The 18,396-nt window shown below is 38.0% G+C and overlaps 1 protein-coding gene across 2 annotated transcripts in view; it reads right to left on the bottom strand.

Annotated features, from left to right (window-relative positions):
• Positions 1–17,412: 17,412 nt before the first annotated feature.
• The window catches only part of GPC6 (glypican 6), a 1,036,531-nt gene continuing 1,035,547 nt past the window's right edge, over positions 17,413–18,396 (bottom strand). Inside the window, exon 9 of one of the 2 annotated variants that reach the window (XM_019737186.2) lies at positions 17,413–17,933. In XM_019737186.2, coding sequence (XP_019592745.1) covers positions 17,731–17,933 — 203 coding nt within the window. In that variant the 3' untranslated portion in view covers positions 17,413–17,730. The remainder of the gene's footprint in view (positions 17,934–18,396) is intronic. The other variant, XM_019737185.2, reaches the window with a different exon arrangement.

The raw sequence follows: 18,396 nt of genomic DNA, 5'->3' as shown, positions 1-18,396 counted from the left end.
TGTCTTGCTTTGTACCTTGTACCTGACGGCTTGTGTTTGCCTTAGACCTGGAGAAGCTGCCTGGAATGTAGAAATCATCTTATCCTAAAAGCCATCTTGTCTTGCTTTGTGCTTTGTATCTGCTGGCTTGTGTTTATCTCCTAGGGGCTTATGTTCAGTGGGCCAGGGTGGTCCAGACTGCGACCTGGGGGCTGTAATGTAGAACCAGAGGGCTCAGTCATGCCTCTAAACCCTTTGTTGCAAGAGACAATGTACTGAAACCCCCCTGAAGCTTTGAAGGGGGCACAGCCTTGAGTACCCCTCTTATAAAACTGCACACCCCTTTTTGCTCCAGAAGTTATGGTCTTTTCTAGCCTGACCTCCTGCAGCTCAAACATGCCAAATATATTCTAATAGACCAAAAAAAAAAAAAATAAATAAATAAAATCACCTCATTTGAAATGGATTTGATTTAATCTTGAGACCATCTCGAATGTTACCAGTTTTGGTTTGAGCCAGCTGACTAAGGGAGAACATGAAGTCAGCGATTTTGATGATGCTGTTGATTCTTGTTATTCACAGTAGTTATGTTCTATAAAGTTGCAGCAAACACTGAATTAGCCAATACTGAGTCATTTCCCCTGGGGGAAATATAGTGTTAGGTTCCTGCAAGCCTCTGGCCATAGCGTTTTCATCAACCGATCAATATGTAACTTTGTTTGATGTGTGTTTCTGTTTAAAGACATCTTATTTAGTATATATCAGTGATTCATTAACATTGAATTCATGGCCAAGAACACTACAACATGCCTGAACGAAGCTTACCTAACACATGTATTTTCTCTGTGAGGCACCTCACAGACTCCTTGAGTTTAGGAATGCTACCCAGTGTTTCAGCACTATGCTTGGGGGCCATTTTAAACAGCAAAATCACCACCAAAAAACACAAACATGAAAAACACAGGGCTAAATAGACTGTAAAATGGACACACGTTTATAGTAGGAGAGCTGAAATGAGAGAGCAGAGAGAACATCACCTTGTTCGAAATCAGCTGGGATGTGTGCATAAAGCAACTCATATTTTTCACTGCTCCGTGCGTGTGCATGTCTGTGAACAACTGGAAGTGCCTGAGTATTGATTTGGGTCTGCAAATACTTTTTAACTAATAGGCAAATTTGCAAATATGGAATCTGCAAATCATGAGGATTGACTGTACTGGGGGGAAAGTATGAAAACACATTTTGCATTTCATTCTTAAATACCAGTTAAGTATTTAATGTATAGTTTCAAACCAACAGACTTTCCTCTCTTCCTGGGATAAAATGTCAATGAAAGTGAAAAGATAAGCAACAGGAAGTGTGTGGGTGGCATGGTGTACTTGTATCCTCCAGTTCTTAGGAAGATGAAAATCACAATTATAATGGCAGGGCAGAAAAAAGATTTTGTTTTTGCTGCAATTGTAGCTATTTTAACAAGTTATTTCATAAAATTAACTAAGGCATGAGTAAATTTTTCACAGAGGTGACAAGAGTGTAAAACAGTGTAAACAGTTGTTCCAGAGTGAATTCCTATTGTTGATCTCAGAGCTGAACAAGCATCATAGGAAGACCTCCTAGGTCAATGGCCTGAAGAGAGAGAAGTCTGAGTTGAGGTGCTTCTCTGCAAACTCCAGATTTGCTGGCATTGAAATAACTTTCTAGGCCCAAGATAGAGCTGCTCCTGCCCAGGGTGCTACGTCAGCAAACCAAAACAGATAACTTTTGTGTCCTTGTAAATGCTCCCCTTGACTGGGAATGCAAGCTATCTAGTCAGCCAAGCCCCCAAAGCGAAGCCAGCTCTGGGTCTTCTCACCCCAAACAAGATTGAATGGATGGCCCGAGCCAAACAGATATTTTCTATTTTTCTCTTCCTTGTTCTTTCTTCTTTACCCGATAAAAGCTTCCTGCTGTCTGCCGTATTTTACAATTCTCTAAAAGGAGACTATCCACTTCCTGAAGTATTAAATACAGTTTGTCTGTATCACTTAAATTGTCTTTAGTCATTCTTAACACCAGTAAGGACTGTGTAGGGATAATGGGTCCTAGTTTCAAAACAGTCACCAGGAAGTAGGCTTAAGGGTTTATTTAGGTGCTCACCCTTCTGGTGATTTTAAAGAGAAGTTTGCAAACTGGTTTTGGGGAACGAGATTGGTGTGCTCAGATCTGTTTTCTTTACCAACTGCAAGCTCAATGAACACCTTAAAATCACCCCAGGAATTCCTGTAGGTGAAGTGGCCTCAAGCTCTTTAGTTACTTATAGCCACCCCTCCCTGGTCGTCTGACATCTCACAGTTCTTACAATTGCATTTCCTGCTTGGTTAGTAGGACAGTTCTGCAGGCCACTCCCAGAAACCATGGGGCTAAATAATAAAGGGGTCAAAGCAAGAGCCTTCTGGCCCCACAGCCCCCTGCCTCCTTCCTCCTTCCCATCTTCTGGCCAAAGAGGCATTTGCTGATTTTTTCCTCCATTGCTCACAGTCTTGACCCTCCCTTGCATTTGGGCTTTTCCACATTTGTATCTTCTATTTTGATGTATAAGAAAAGACGTCTTAATAAGAGCAATAAGGCACATTCAGAGGAAAATTAGATGTCTAAGGATTTCCGGTACTTAACACTTTCGCTTTTTTTATGCTTTCCAATTGTGATTAACTCAGCACAGACCACCCTCACCATTTCTTATTACTTAATTAAGAAACAGCTCAGAATTTTCTCTTTATTAGTTTCAGGCAGATTAGAAGGAAAAAATATTTTAACAGATGCTAAAGAGCCTTTCCAACGGTTTGAAGATGAGGAGAATGCCTTTTATAGCGCTCCCAAAGTGTTCCCTGGCTGTTTCTGCCAGAGTTGAAAAGAATTTAGTGGCTGAGTACTTAATGAAAAGCCTAGATGTTCTGACAAAGAACTCTGGGCAACTATTACTAAGGCTCCAAATTAAATTGCAAATTAAATTTTATTTTTGTCCTTTATGATCTATATGAGGCAGTAGGTGTAACAACATGACTGAACTATTTTGTCTTACATTGTTAATAAAAGCACACATTTATTAATATATGTGTGCCAGCAGGAAATATGAAATGGTGTGCTGCAGCAGAAAAGCTGGATATTGTCTTGGCAACTTTATAGGCAAAAGGCAGGGTAAATACAATTTGAGTTTGAGGAAAGGGTAATTACTGTTGCCATCTGGTAACACATTCTTTATCTGAACTCAAACCTCTTATGTGGTTTAAGTGCTTATGGGGCATCTTGCTAGGAAACCTACTATAGGATTACTTTTTAAATGTTACCTTGAAACCTTTTCAAGATTGCCTTTGTCTAATAACACAATATCACATCTGGCATGATTGCCATCGCCGTAAAGCAAAATCTTTTAATAGTGTTTATTAAGTACTTTCCGAAGATGCATAATCACCGACATGAGTTGGTGTTAATAGAGAGCCATTAGCCAGCTCAGTTTTCAATATTTGTGGAAAAGGCAGGTTCAGCAAGACACACGTAATGAATGTCAAGCAAATACAAAACCCAACACCCCTGCAGCCTACTCAATCCCCTAATGGATAGGAACACCGCATTTCACCGTCTAGCTGCTCTGCAATTTCTGAGTACTGTCTCTAAAGTATTTGGCATGAAATATCATGAGGTAAACAAGCACAAGGAACACAGCAGCTAAAAGGAGCCTTATGGGGAGAAATGGTATTTGCTTTAATGACCATGGCTTAGGAAATTGCCATATTTCACGCTGGGTTAATAAAGGCTTAGGGCAAAGTAGCCAGTGAACAGGCGGCCTGAGACCATGGAGGAAATGTCAGGCACCTTCTTCGGGTTGTCGGTGAAAACTCTCCTCTCCACTCTGCTCCTTCTCCATCCCCACAGCCCGGAGCAGGGCTGGGTTAGAAAAGAATTGTGATTAGGGTAATTCAGCAGCTGGGAAAATATTTCCTGACAGCACTCTCGATAATGGAGTGCTGTACACAGGGTAATAAATAGGGGACTATGATTATAGAGCTGTAATTCAGTCAAGAGGTTAGATGATCTCATAAACAGCACAGGCCGCTGTGGTTTGTCTTGATGCCATCAAGACCTGAAAATTGAACCAGAATTTTGCTAGTCAATATTTTGCTTTGTTTGTTTCTTTGGAGTATAGGGAGTTGTGTGGGGGGGACCCCTGGGTTTCCATTTGATCAATTATTCTAACCTGTATATATTTATATGCATATACACATGGCTTTATGTAATATCCTCCCAGAGCTATGCATTCTCCCCATATACTAGGTTATGTATGGGAAACAGTTTTTAAAATCTTGGCAGAGAAAAAGCATATATGGAAATGAGATGATCATTGACTATTTTTCATGCACTTTTCCTGCAGTGGAGCCAACACTAGATCATTACTTCCAAAAGGTAGCCTGTTTTCTTCCTTTATGCTACTGAATAGCAGGGAGAATTTTGCCTCTGTTCATTCAGAGCTGTGTACCTCTTTAAATAACCACAGTGTTTCCAACTCTGGTAGGGTCAGTAGTTTTCTTTTCTTTCTTCCCAGCTTTATTGAGATATAATTGACATACAACATTGTGTAAGTTTAAGATGTGCAATATGTTGATTTGATACACTTACATATTGCAAAATAATTGCCACCATAGCCTTAGCTAACATCTCCATTAAGTCGTATAACTCCCTTTTTTTTGTGGTGAGAACATTTAAGATTCAGTCTCTTAGCAACTTTCAAGTACATAATGCAGTATTATTTATTATAATCACTACGCCGTACATTAGATCTCCAGAACTTGGGAGTATTCATCTTATAATTGGAAGTTTGTATCTTTGACAAACATCTCCCCAGTTGCCCCAACCCCCAGGCCCTGGCAACTGCCGTTTTACTCTCTGTTTTTAGGAGTTCAACTTTTTCAGATTTCACATATGTCATATTGTACAGTATTTGTTTTTCTCTAACTTATTTCACTTAGCAAAATGCTCTCAATTCCTATCTATATGATCACAAATGACAGGATTTCCTTCTTTCTCATGGCTGAATAATAGTCCACTATATATATATATATCTGTATATATATATTATATGTTTTATATATATGTTTTATATATATTATATATATTATATATATCACATTTTAAAAATCCATTTCTCTGTTGATGAAGACTTATGTTGTTTTCATATCTCGGCTATTCTGAATAATGATTCAGCGCTTTTCTATATCTGCTAATTTCTACCAATTTGGAGCCTTGGGTGAGTCAACTTATCTGTGCCTCTGTTTCCTCATCTGTCTACTTAGGACAATAATAGTATCTACTTTTTTTTTTGAGGCTATTTTATTTTTAGAATAATCTGAATTAATATATGGGAAGTGTTTCTAGGCATTGTGATCATTAGTGTTCCTTTTGTTATCATCTTTCAGTAGGTGGTATTGTATTCTCCTTGAGGAGGGAGCGTATGTCTTGATCAATTACATATCTTTCTAAGCATATATCATAGTATAAATACGTAAGTTAGATTTATATCACTGCCAAGATTTTGTAAGTCTTGTATAATATTTTAAATTCTAGTAAACACCTTCATCTCTATTCCATAGACAATGCACATCTACACACTAATGTATAACATCTTTAAAGAATATCTTCAGGAATAGGTGTTCCTGCAAAAGGGAGCCTGTTGTACCCTTAAAGGGCTGAGTGATTTACAAGGAGTAAGTTTCTTTCTGTCAGGGACTTTCAATCTAAGAAGTAACTTTTTATATTTTGAATATTGAAGGATTTCAAAATGACCATCCCCAAAATGTGCCACTTTGACATGGGGACTATTTTGAGCTGAAGTCAATCAAGATGCAGCAGAATGAAAAAAACAAAACAAACAAACAAAAAACACACACGAAAAACTTTTACCTCTCTCTTAACTACCTAAAAGAGTTTAAATAGGAGACCTGGCCCAGAAAGAGAGCTATTACTACAGATAACTTTTTATCTGAATGACCTATCTGTATGACAGGGCAAACAGCTAATTGCCAAGCATCTGCTCTGCTTATCATGCTGTGAATTGCCCTCCTCCTCTTTGAAGCTCCAGGCCCATATCCCATTCCTTAACTCAAGATGGCATGCAAGCCTCAATTGCCCAATTTACTCTGGAATCTCATTGTCTTTGTGGGGCTCCTGTACATACATAATTAAATTTGTTTTTCTCTGTTAATCTGCCTTATGTCAATTTAATTATTAGATCAGCCAAAAGAACCTAGAAGGGTAGAGAAAAAAAAATTTCCTCCCCTACAGTATCAGCAGGTGGCACTTTTATATCACACTTTGTTCTCTTTGGAACATATCCTCCCAGATGTTAACTGGAACAACACACAGCTTTATAAATCCAATATAAGAATCAATTAGAAAGTGTTACAAGTAGTTTGTTAGAAGTAACAATTGAAAGAGTAAAATTTACGAATGCTTATCCATAAGTTGGAGTGCATTCATCATTAGCTCTCTGATAACTTCATACCCATTTGTCATGCATGGTCTCAGCTCCCGCTCCCTGCACAAGAATGCAGGATAGGGTGAGGACAAAAAGGAACACCAACAGAGCCATAGATAGGGGAGTCATACCACTATATTCTCACTGGCGTCTCTGTTGGAGACGGAGGAAGCAGGAGCCACACGATCTGCAACCTGCCATCCACTTCTCTGCCAACGAACCCCACTTGCTAACTGCAATCTGTGCTTGCTAGCTCAGCCACGGAAGTTATATCAGTGGCCAATGGCTAACTGGTAACAGCTGACGGCCAACTAGTCACAGCTGGTCGCCATCTACTACCCGAGCCAGCACCTTTCCATGTGAGGTCGAGAGCCTGGAAACTGCTCTGCTGGCTCTATCCCCACACCATTTTTTCCCTGCATTCTTGCATGCCCATTTGAGTGGGGAAAAATGGGATGGGATTACATTGAATGCATAGGAAATTGATGATACCAATTGATGTGAAGGTTATGTATCATGCATGCTAGATCAGGGGAAAGGTTGAGAACTCTGATATAGATGGCCAACTTAGCAACACTGGTCAAGAATTTGATCCTACATGTGACTCAAAAAACAAAAGAAAATGATTGTAGTTGTTATGGGACTGCTAAAATTGGCAAGTGAAGAAAACATGCCTCAAATCAAATCTTTCAGGCAGCAGCAAATAGAACCAAAATACAAGTTGTGGGGCATCACCAACTGTCAGTGCTTTTGTTCACTGACATAACCAGCAAAAATTGCTGAAAAGCAAGAGGGGTCATGTCACCTGGAATCAAGTTCCAAGTGTAGTCAATTTTGAGATGGAAACGGGTTAGTGTCTAAAGCTTGGTATTTGTGAGTTGGGATTGCATAGTATACTTGACAATGTTTGAGTTGTTTTGGATTATTGATTCTGATTCCAGATATTTTTCAATACAACAAGTAGGCAAGGTGGATTTCAATAGGATGTTTAGTGGTGAATAACATTACCTAGTACTTCTTCAGCTGGGTGGGTATTTTGAAAAATTATAAGATTTTACATACATTTGAGTGTAAATTGATCATATGCATAGCCATTATTCATAGCTAGAGTGACCATATAATTAATCATTCAAAGCAGGGACGCTGTGGAGAATGAAAGGGGTACTATTAATAATTATGCTGGAATAACAGACATAAAAAGAACTGTTGGACAATTTGGGACATACAGACTTCCTATTTATACCTTGTCAGGGGAGAAGAGTATTTATTCATTCAATCTATCATAATTCCACTGTGATTTCTTCCCTTTCTTTTTCTTAGACCACTTCTATTTCTACAGCACCTGTTTGCCTCTTTCTTTACTCTTGTGGTGCTTGGTAGAAGCCTCTATCACAACACTTATCACAACAATTATACAGTCAGCTGTTTATGAATTTGTTCTGTAGTCACACACTAATACTAGACCCTGGACTTCTGGGGAACAGAGCCCTTTCTTTCTTCCTCCCTCCCTTGCTCTCTCCCTCCCTTTCCTTCTCCTTCTCCTTCTTCTCCTCTCTCTCCTTTTTAAAAAAATTATACTGTGGTAAAAACATAAAACATAAAATTTAGCATCTTAACCATTTTTAATTGTACAGTACAGTAGTGTTAACTATGTGCACATTATTCTGCAATAGATCCCCAGAATTTTTACATATTGTAAAACTGAAACAGCATGTTGACCAACTCCCCTTTCCTCCTCCTCCCAGCCATCATTCAACTTTCTGTTTCTAAGAGCCTGGCAACTTTAGATACCTCATATAAGTGGAATTATGCAGTGTTTGTTTTTTTGTGACTGGTTTACTTCACTTAGCATAATATCTTCAAAGTCCCTCCATGTTGTAGAATGCATTAGAACTTCCTTTTTTAAAGGCTGAATTATTTTCCATTGTCTGTACATACCACATTTTCTTCATGCATCCATCTGTTGATGGACATCTATTTCTTGACTATTGTGAATAGTACTGCAATGAACATAGGAGTGCTAATATCTCTTCAGTATCTTATTTTTAATTCTTTTGGATATATGCCCATAAGTATCGGATTGCTAGATCATATGACAATTCTATGTGTTTTTTTAAAAAAAGATTTTATTGGGGAAGGAGTACAGGACTTTATTGGGGAACAGTGTGTACTTCCAGGACTTTTTTCCAAGTCAAGTTGTTTGTCCTTTCAGTCTTAGTTGTGGAGGGTGCCGTTCAGCTTCAAGTTGTTGTCCTTTCAGTCTTAGTTGTGGGAGGGCGCAGCTCAGTTCCAGGTCCACTTGCCGTTGCTAGTTGCAGGGGTCACAGCCCACCATCCCTTGCCAGAGTCAAACCGGCAACCTTGTGGTTGAAAGGGCGCATTCCAACCAACTAAGCCATCTGGGAGCTCAGCGGCAGCTCAGCTCAAGGTGCTGTGTTCAATCTTAGTTGCAGGGGGTGCTGCCCACCATCCCTTTCGGGAGTCGAACTGGCAACCTTGTGGTTGAGAGGACCGCTCCAACCAACTGAGCCATCCGGGAGCTCAGCGGCAGCTCAGCTCAAGGTGCCGTGTTCAATCTTAGTTGTGGGGGACAGAGCCCACCATCTCTTGCGGGAGTCGAGGAATTAAACCAGCAACCTTGTGATTGAGAGCCCGCTGGCCCATGTGGGAATCGAACCGGCAGCCTTAGGAGTTAGGAGCACGGAGCTCCAACTGCTTGAGCCACTGGGCTAGCCCCTATGTTTTGTTTTTTGAGGAAACTATATTGTTTTCCACAGTGGCTGCACCATTTTGCATTCTCACTCATAGTCCACAAATGTTCCAATTTCTCTGCATCCTCACCAACACTTTTTTTTGGTTTGTTTTATTGATAGTGACCATTCTACTGACTGCGAAGTGCTATCTCACTGTGGTTTTGATTTGCATCTCCCTGATAATTAGTGATGTTGAGCACCGTTTCCTGTGCTAGTTGGCATTCTCTGTGATTTCTTCTTAAGTTTTTCATTAAGTATCATTATTTTATATTGTCTGCGTGGAGTCTTCCCTTTGAGAGGGGTCTTTCACAGTGAAGGTTCAGAAAGGCTCAAATAAGTATAGGAAACACCATGTGTTTCAAATGGCACTAGATTTATATTCTTTTGTCTTTCTCCATTTTTCTTCCTCCAGTCCAGACCTACGTAATCCTCCCTGCTCATGAGACACAAGGAGGGCAAAGATTGTAGGATTGCTCCAGAGGAAGAAAGATTTTGGTCTCAGGGAAAGTCTTTTTTATTCTTTCCCAGAGAAACCCATTTTGCTTGCACATTTCTTATGAGTCATCCTCTCTGTCTAATAATATAGTACTCAGTGTAAAGTTTCCCCTTTTTCATTTCAAGCTGAAAAATAAATACATGCACAGAACCTGGGCTGATACTTTGCCTGTATAAAAATAGTGTTAATATGGTAACTGATATGCAATGGTTCAAGCAAACAAAAACCAATGAAATCATTACTCTGTCACTAACAAGATTTTAATAAAACAGTTTGGGTGAAATTTCTTTGGCTGAATATAATTTGGGGACATCTAATTTTTCACATGCAGGCAACTCAGTATACGCTGATTCATAACGTGTGATTCACGTTATGAATCAGAAGACTGTGAGGGTATCATTCTCCCAGACCCAATTTGGAAAAATTTGATACTGGGTTCCTGTGGCTGAGCTATTGGGCTGGTTCTATAAATTAGTAAGAGGTATGTAGGAGTCAGAATGATTTACATTGAAGTTCTTAAGATTTGGATGGGCTGGGAGTGAGGGGAAGAAAAAGAAGAAAGGGAGAGAAACACAGTGAGAAACATAGTGAGAAGAACTTGGCTCCACCAGGTAGCTTCACTGATGTATAAAATAGGGACAGCAATTTCTGTCTACTTTATGGAGGTATGATGAAGATTAAGAAAGAAAATGAATTTGAAAGCTCCGTTTAGGGTGACATGTTTTATGTAAATAGAAGGCATTTTTAGATCAAGATAGAGAAATAATGTTTTGCAGACAAACCTATCTCTAACTTGATATTCACCTACCTTTCTGAAATGTCTAAAGATAACCTCTTTAACAGGGATAAACCTGTAATCAATGACCCCTGATTCTCTTAGGGAAGGAGGTCAAACCTTTTAATCGGGCATGAGATGGAATACAACAATAAAAGGGGCTTTAACTCCAGGAAGAAGAAAGGCAGAAGGGTACCTCATACTTTGGTCTAAATTTTAACTGAGAAAACCATCACCAGGGCTTCGATTTGGTTGGGTCTTTAGTGATAAGGTCATAGACTTTGCAAGATGTTGTAACAGTCAATTTAGTCAACAAAACAGCCAAACTGGTTGTCTGCTTGAATTGACTAATTGTTGTATTCTTTTGATTTATATTTTGGGTCCACTAGACCACCTGAATAGATGAATTATAAACAAGGCTCATGTATGGGAAGAGCACTGAGATTTGGGCTTAGTGCTGTGGATGATTTTCTGTCTGTGAATATGATATTTAAGCCAAATATGCCAACAGGGGGAAAGCAGATTTGATACATATGTTCCTGCCCTAGGCATCAAACTTTGATTCACAGTGGCTTTAAGATCAAAACTATGCAAGAACCCAGAATCGGTAGTTTATTTTCTTAGGGTTTTAATTTTGAAAAAACAAAAACAAAACAACAACAAAAAAACAACTTAAACAGAAAGCAACTAAATGGCACTATGGCTTGGAATACAATTTTAATACATAACCTCTGTGCAAGTAAACATCTATGGACTCCTATTCATGTACTTGTTGCCAATTCTAAGAACATCCTTGGATAATTCGATTGCATTTGTAATAAAAACCCCAAATTATCTTTAGATACTGCCACTTTTCTGCTGAGTTGTTACAGATCTCAGTTCATATCACAGCCTCGCCTATGTGACTGGGCAAGTTAATTAATCCCACTGTGCTTAAAAATGGGCATTATTATTCCTACATCATAGAGACCCTATAAAGGTGAAGCACATAAAGATATTAGTATAATTCCTTGCTAAAACATGCTTTAAAATGTTAGTAAGTGCTACCATCTGGGCTGCTGTATGAGTCCTTTCAGGGTTTTGGCTTCACCATTAAACTTAACATGGCTGTCACCATTTAGCTCTTCAACCATCTCCCACCACTGACAGCTCACTTACTAGTCCCCAGCCATGCTGGAGTACATGAAAACTATCCCTGAGCTGAGATCTTTGCATTTGCTTCTTTCTCTGCCTTAACATCTCTGTCCCCAGGTAAGTACATGGTTGTCTCCCTGCTGTCACTAGATCACAGCTTGGTTATCACTGGAGAGGCTCTCCTGGATCACTGATCGAAAGGACAGTCTCCTCCTTAGTCACCAGCTCATTTCCTGTTTCAGTTCCTTCATAGCACCTCCCACTTTCTGAAATCAACTTGTTTATCATTTACTACTTTGTGTTGTCTGTCTCTCCTCTACTAGAATGTAAGATGTCTGAGAGCAGAAATCTTAGGTCTTGCTCTGGCACCCAGAACTGGGTTTGGCACATAATCAATTGCTCATTACATATCTTGAAAGAATGGATGACTATTATTGCCCAGGTCAACTTTTAAAAAAATTTTTATATTTTATTTAAAAATCCACAGACACTTGTTTTATTGAAAAGCAGACAGACTTATTCATGGTAAATATTCTTCAGTTTGCCTCAAATCCAGTTTGTTAGTCTTCTTTCTGTTTCTCTCTAAATTTGAGCTCTCACTGGGTCCATTTTCTTGCTCTGCTTTATGTTTTAATGTGTGCGAAGGTATGAGCTCCTTAAGCAGGCGACAAAGGCACCGTCTAATTCCTCCTGGCTTTGTTATATGCCCCATTTATGAGCCAACAAAATATGTTTGCCCACGTCTTTATATCAGCAGATAAATGTGTCTATGGAATGGAAATGTATGTGTACTAAATGGATTGGGAATGTCTATTTGAATAGACAAACTTGTGGCTACATTTTTTTTAGCTCTCAAGAAAGAACACTCCATGTCTAATTTCCAGTACTTTACAAGTTCATATTTTAAAAATCAAGGTTACCTTTCATATTTGTGTGTATGTTTTGACTATATCTCATTCAATTTATTCAAAGAGCAATTGAACATAAATATTGTTGTTGCCTGATAAAAGTGTCTGTGGTTTTATTATTTTTTTTCCCCTAAACCATTTGGATGTTTTTCCTTTCCATGAAATTGCTTTCACTTTATTTCCAAATAGAATTTGTTATATTCTGGCTTTGTAGCTAAAATTATCCAAAAGTTCCTTAATTGTTTTGCAGAAATCACTTTTCTCAGTAGAAAATGACATAGTCATAATGTGAACTAAATTATAATATTGCTTACAGTTAATGTTGCATTTTTGATATCTTCATATGGTTTCCTTTATTTAAGAGACCATTCTTGAAAAAAGCAATGTATTTGTAACAACAATAGTTAACTTCAGTAAAGAATGAATAGTTTCTAACTGGTTGTTTTGACAACTAGTGATTAGCAACTAGAGCAGGTTTAGCACAGAACAGGAGTTTAATAAATATTTGTTAAATAAATCTTTAGCATGTTATACAATATTTAGCATTCCTGAGAGCATAGAAACTTTCAGAAATACAAAAATGAATTAAATTCACTGAATTTGGGAATTGTTAGTTCTTTTCCATATTATTTTTCTAACCTCATTTATAAAGTATTGACATTTTATCTCAGAGAAGAAACCAATACCAAAGAAGAGAGAGATAGTATCTTCCATACTTCTTGGAAAGCTCTAAATATTCTCCAGTTTTCAAAGTTCATGATTTCAAATGCCAAGTGTACTTAGGTGAGTGGTACTGATTTACTCTATGGTACTTTTTCTCTTCTTTTTTAATATTACAGCTTCTAAAAAAGTCTCAAACGAAAACATAAAAATCGAAATGTCTGAAATGTAGACAATGACAATAATTAAGAAAATGCAGAAAGGGCACTGGTAGATTTTTAAAAACTATTTTAATACAAGATTAATAGCAATTTTCTATCCAAATCAGAAATAAAAAATCTTAACCCAAATAATATTCATTTGACAGTCACATAAAATTTTAGGTTTGATTGGTGCACACGCTTGTCCTGCATATACACTATGCATATGCACACAGAGACCTCATCACTAGGCCATCTTTAGGTTTCTTTTCATGGAAGTACCTCATTGTAAGGCCAGGTCACAGATTCCAGTAACTGTTCAGCTTTGAATGAGGTTGGGTCCATGCTGAGCTGAGTCCCCTTGCTGTAGCAAACCATGATATAGCAAGGCTCCAGAAGGCATACAAATCAATACTCCATTTGTATAAGTTGGCCTAAAACTAAACACAGGCTAATGTCTCCACCAAGGAGGAACACATTGCAAATTTATACGTTATGGTCTCCTTTACTCTTTTGCTGGCAAAGCTAAACTGCCTTTTTTTTTTTTTTTAAAGTTAAAGTCAGGTCTGTTAGTGACTGTAAATAAATGAAAATGAGTTTCAATTTCTGCAAGCTTTGGGTAAGGAAAAACTTGCATTTGCTAACCCTCCCACCTTGAATCAAACCACCTGATAATTAGCCTTGCAAAGAGAAGTAACAAAAGAATCACAACTCAGGAATTTACTAAGTTTTTATTCCTCCTTGGGGACTTTAGTTGGTGTTCAGTGTGTAGCCAAAACATGTATGTAATGGCTAAAGAATTAAAATAGGCTAATGTCTACAGCAGGGAATATAAATTAAATATCCAGGTTCTGCATCCAATAATATTTTCAGTGTGTTTGAATTATAGAATGTTATTTTTATAATTACTACTGCTTGTCAATGAATAACAGTGTTTTTCAGTGTAGACAAAGTAGTATTTTCTATCCCTTACAAGTAAAGCAGGTAAAACAAGATACTCATTCGGGTAAGTCACTGTAAGGGAGTCAGATTGCTATTGCTAAGGTCGTTGTACGATGGCTATAATCAAAGTACCGACTTGACCTTCATTAAAATGACAGAAGGTAGTCATGGCTGTCCTTCAATACAGAACCATAAGCAGAGCTCTAATTCATGAATTTGGAATTCATTCTTCTCTGCTAAAGACTTTAGCCTCTGTTTAGGTTTTGTTATAACACAGACAAAGTATAATATACACTGATTACAGACGTGTATTTCTGTTAGAAAAATACATATTATAACTAAACATGTAAATAGAGGCACTTCAATAAGCTAAGTGTGTTTGCAGGTATGAGCATCACCCAACAATTTCTAGTGTCTGATTTCAGTGAGCCCATTCCCCTCTACTCATAATAGAGGTTATGATGTCATTACAGAATTTAGGGGACATTAAAGCAAATGAGGGTAGATCATGAAAAATAATGGAGCTTCATTGCTTCCCCTATCACAATGCTGAAATGAGAGAAATTGATTTGGCCACGGGTGGGGTGGGGTGAGGTGAGATTCCAAAATACTTACTGAAATCGGGTAACTAGATTAAACTAATTCCCACAGTGGGAAAAAAATTCTCATGTTAAATTAGTCTGAAAATCATGACACACTAAGATGATCATTAAAACCCAGAAAGTACAATTTGAATATTATTTTGACCACATCCATGCAGGTGACTAATATTGTGGCATCATTAACTGATAGTCATTTCAGCTCTCTGCCTGGCTCATGTGGATCACTATATCTCATCAATATGAGTACCATTGATAATGCAGGTGTTGAAACAAATGCAGCAGGCATTTATCTATTATCAGTGTGTTTAGTGTGTACAGAATATGAGTTCACTTTCATTAATATAATGTGTATTCATATACATGCACAAAACCCTTTGGGGGTGAAAGCACAGGGGAAACAAGGCATTTTGATCTATTTCATAAAAGACAAGGCAGATACATTTTTCAAATGAAAGACTTGGAATTTAAAACCATAAAAACAAGTTATTACTCAAATATTCTGGAAAATTGAGGTTGATTTAATTTGTATTACACCTTAATTATTGGAGACAGACAATACTGATTTCTGAACATACAATGAAATGAGCAACATAAATGATCGGTCCTTCATAGAGATGTTTTATGTGTAATTGATGACAGGAAGCTGAAGTTTGGCAGTGAAATGGATGGTCTTCTAGAAGTATGTAATGCTGAATTAGGTTAAGTGTTAATTTCATAAAGAGTTAAATGAAAAGATGCCACAAAGTCTCTCAGAATCCTACATTTCATATTTCATTAGGCATAAAATAGCAATAGATGTTTCTACATACTTTCAGTTTTCGTAAAAGTGCTCAATTATACTTAATACTATTGTGCCGCATATGTTCTACTTAAATGTGATGACTAAATCAATAACTAATTATAATTTTGATGAGAATGCACATTGAAAAATACCATTTACATGTCATTACTGTCAATGGGTTAATTAAAATGTGACTGGTATACTATGGTGTCTCAAAACATTGCTTTTCCCAATGCATCATAAAAACCAGGAAACACATGGATAGCCAACTGTATTCATAAAGCCCCAGTTTGGTTTATTTTGCTTCTCTTTGTCAGGGGGAGCATAGGACCTGTCTTTGGCACACTTGGTAGATCATTTAGTCTGTGGCTTTAAATTGGCCTCTTGCATTAGGACATATTTCCAAGTGCCAAGCAGGAACCCTAGGCTGAAGGCGTTGTACATGAAAGCAATGGTTTTGCGTGAATAACACATTTTATTACGCATTCAGTTTCCATCACCAGTGAAGTCCTGCACACCCATGGCTTTCCCTGTGAGCTTGGTACAGTCTGGAGCACCCAGGACAAAGCACGGTCATGCAAAAAGGGTGTGCCCTGGCAAACTTTTAATAAATGGACAGTTAGATACGTAAAAAGTTCTCTTTCTTGATTCTTGGTGCTCACAGATCATTGAGGAATCCCTTCTCTGAGCAGCACAAAACAAGAAGAGCTGGTTGACAAAACATTTTTGTTACAAAGGTGTGTCAACCCTGAGCTTGGAATTAAGAAGTTAAAATCTGTGATTTATATATATATATATAGATATAAAAATAGATGATCATACTAAGACTAAAAAAGTGAAAGAAATCTCCATGTCAATACTATATATATAATTTTTTGTCTTGACTTTCGTTGTTGTGAGTTATTTTGTAAGAGAATGCCCTTGTGATGCAGAAACCAATTGATACAAAGCAAATATTTAAAAATGTAAACTCACTTATGAATCGAATTGCTTAATAGTTCATTAAAATAACTCTTCTTTTGGGAGTGTAACGAGCACAGAGGCAGAAACATCGAATTAATGTCCAACCTGTGGCTAAAGCAAAGTGATTGTATTGTTGAAAATTATTTTCAATTCAGACCCTCAAGGAGGATGAGTTGGTGGGGTGTCCACTAGTAAATGAAGATGGAGGGGAAAATCTGTGCCAATTGGATACAGTGGACAAACAGTAAGAAAATTAATGAGAACAACGGTGCCATTACTGCAATTGAAATTGGGCAGGGTAAGAGAGAGGTGCTGAGTTGTAGCAATTTTTTGCTCTCATGTTAAAGATAGAATTCTGAAGTTAGTATCAGTACCTCTGAATCAGTTTGGTTATCGTGTGTTTAGAGTGCAAGATGATTGCTCCAAGACAACAGTGTATTTTCACTACATTAAAAAACTTTCAACTTTCTCCCCATAGCATTTTGTAAACCCAATTAGTCACAGTAAAGCTTACACTGGGAGCTGCCTGACAGTGCTGAACTTATAGCGTTAAAGCTCTTTTATTTTCCTCTCTTGTTTACTTTTTCATTGAAAATGCAGTTGTCTTGGGGCTTGGCCTGATTTTACAAAGAATTTTATTTTCTTCCTATGTTTTTGTTGTTTCAATGGGATAAAACAAAACAAAACAAAACAAAAACAACAACAACAAAAAACTCACAACGTGAGATTCCTTTACTTCTGCAGCATAAAAGCAAATGAAGGTAAGAAAGTCTCCTGGTACGAAAGATTTGAGTAAGAATTCTCTAGAATAAACAAGGTCTTCACAGATAGTGAAGGAAAGGGGAAGCAGTCCAGTCTGGCACCCGGTACTCTTTGGGAAAACAAAAAGGGAGGCAGAGTGCAGTACTGCTCTCTTCTCATAGAAAACGGTAAGTTTTTGTGGCATGGTCCATTGTCCAAGAGTGTAAGAAAAGAAGTGTGTTGGCTGTTCAGATAGCTAAAATGCAGTTTCATTTGACCAAAAACCCAGGATTATCTGCACAGTCTCTGCAGTACCAGGACAATACAGACGAGAGATGCTGAGAGCAGGGAGTAGCCGAGCTGGGCTGCAGAAGAGTCTACTTCTCTCCGGTCGGGATCAACTGCAGGGGCCTCTGTGGTGACAAACTCAAACTCCGTGGGACACACGTCATCCATGCACCCACTGCCACTCCCTGAGCCACTAGATTCATCACCTGGTGTGGACAGATTGACAAAGAAAGTTAGATCACAACATGGAAAGACTGGAGGCGTGCAACAGATTTGGGCATGGTGGCGGAAGGGGACATCTCTCCATCGAAGGATCACCCACCCCACCCTAATGGGTTTGCTTTTAATGGGCAGGTTTGTGATAGGTGGGTGAACAGTATCAAAATAGATTTCTGAAACACAGTATTAGTTGATATCCAGCGTTACCCAACTAAGGAACGCGTGAATCTCAGATCTAAGGAGAAGCCATAATTACCACGCTGGCATTTGAAAGTATTTCTTATTCTGGCCAATATTTAAATTACTTTAAGAAATTCCATTCTTTGCTTTTTTTTGTAACTGAGGGCCATTGTTCATAGCAGTTATCATGCTTTTATAAAGGATTTTGAAAGGATTTTTGGAGTAAGGAGGAGTAATAGTAAAGTAGTAAGAGGAAAACAAACAGTGCAA

This window comes from Rhinolophus sinicus, linkage group LG04, assembly GCF_036562045.2.
Source record: "Rhinolophus sinicus isolate RSC01 linkage group LG04, ASM3656204v1, whole genome shotgun sequence".
NCBI classification, from domain to species: Eukaryota; Metazoa; Chordata; class Mammalia; order Chiroptera; family Rhinolophidae; genus Rhinolophus; species Rhinolophus sinicus.
The sequence above is the reverse complement of the archived record's forward strand: the minus strand, read 5'-3'. Positions and strand labels throughout refer to the sequence as shown.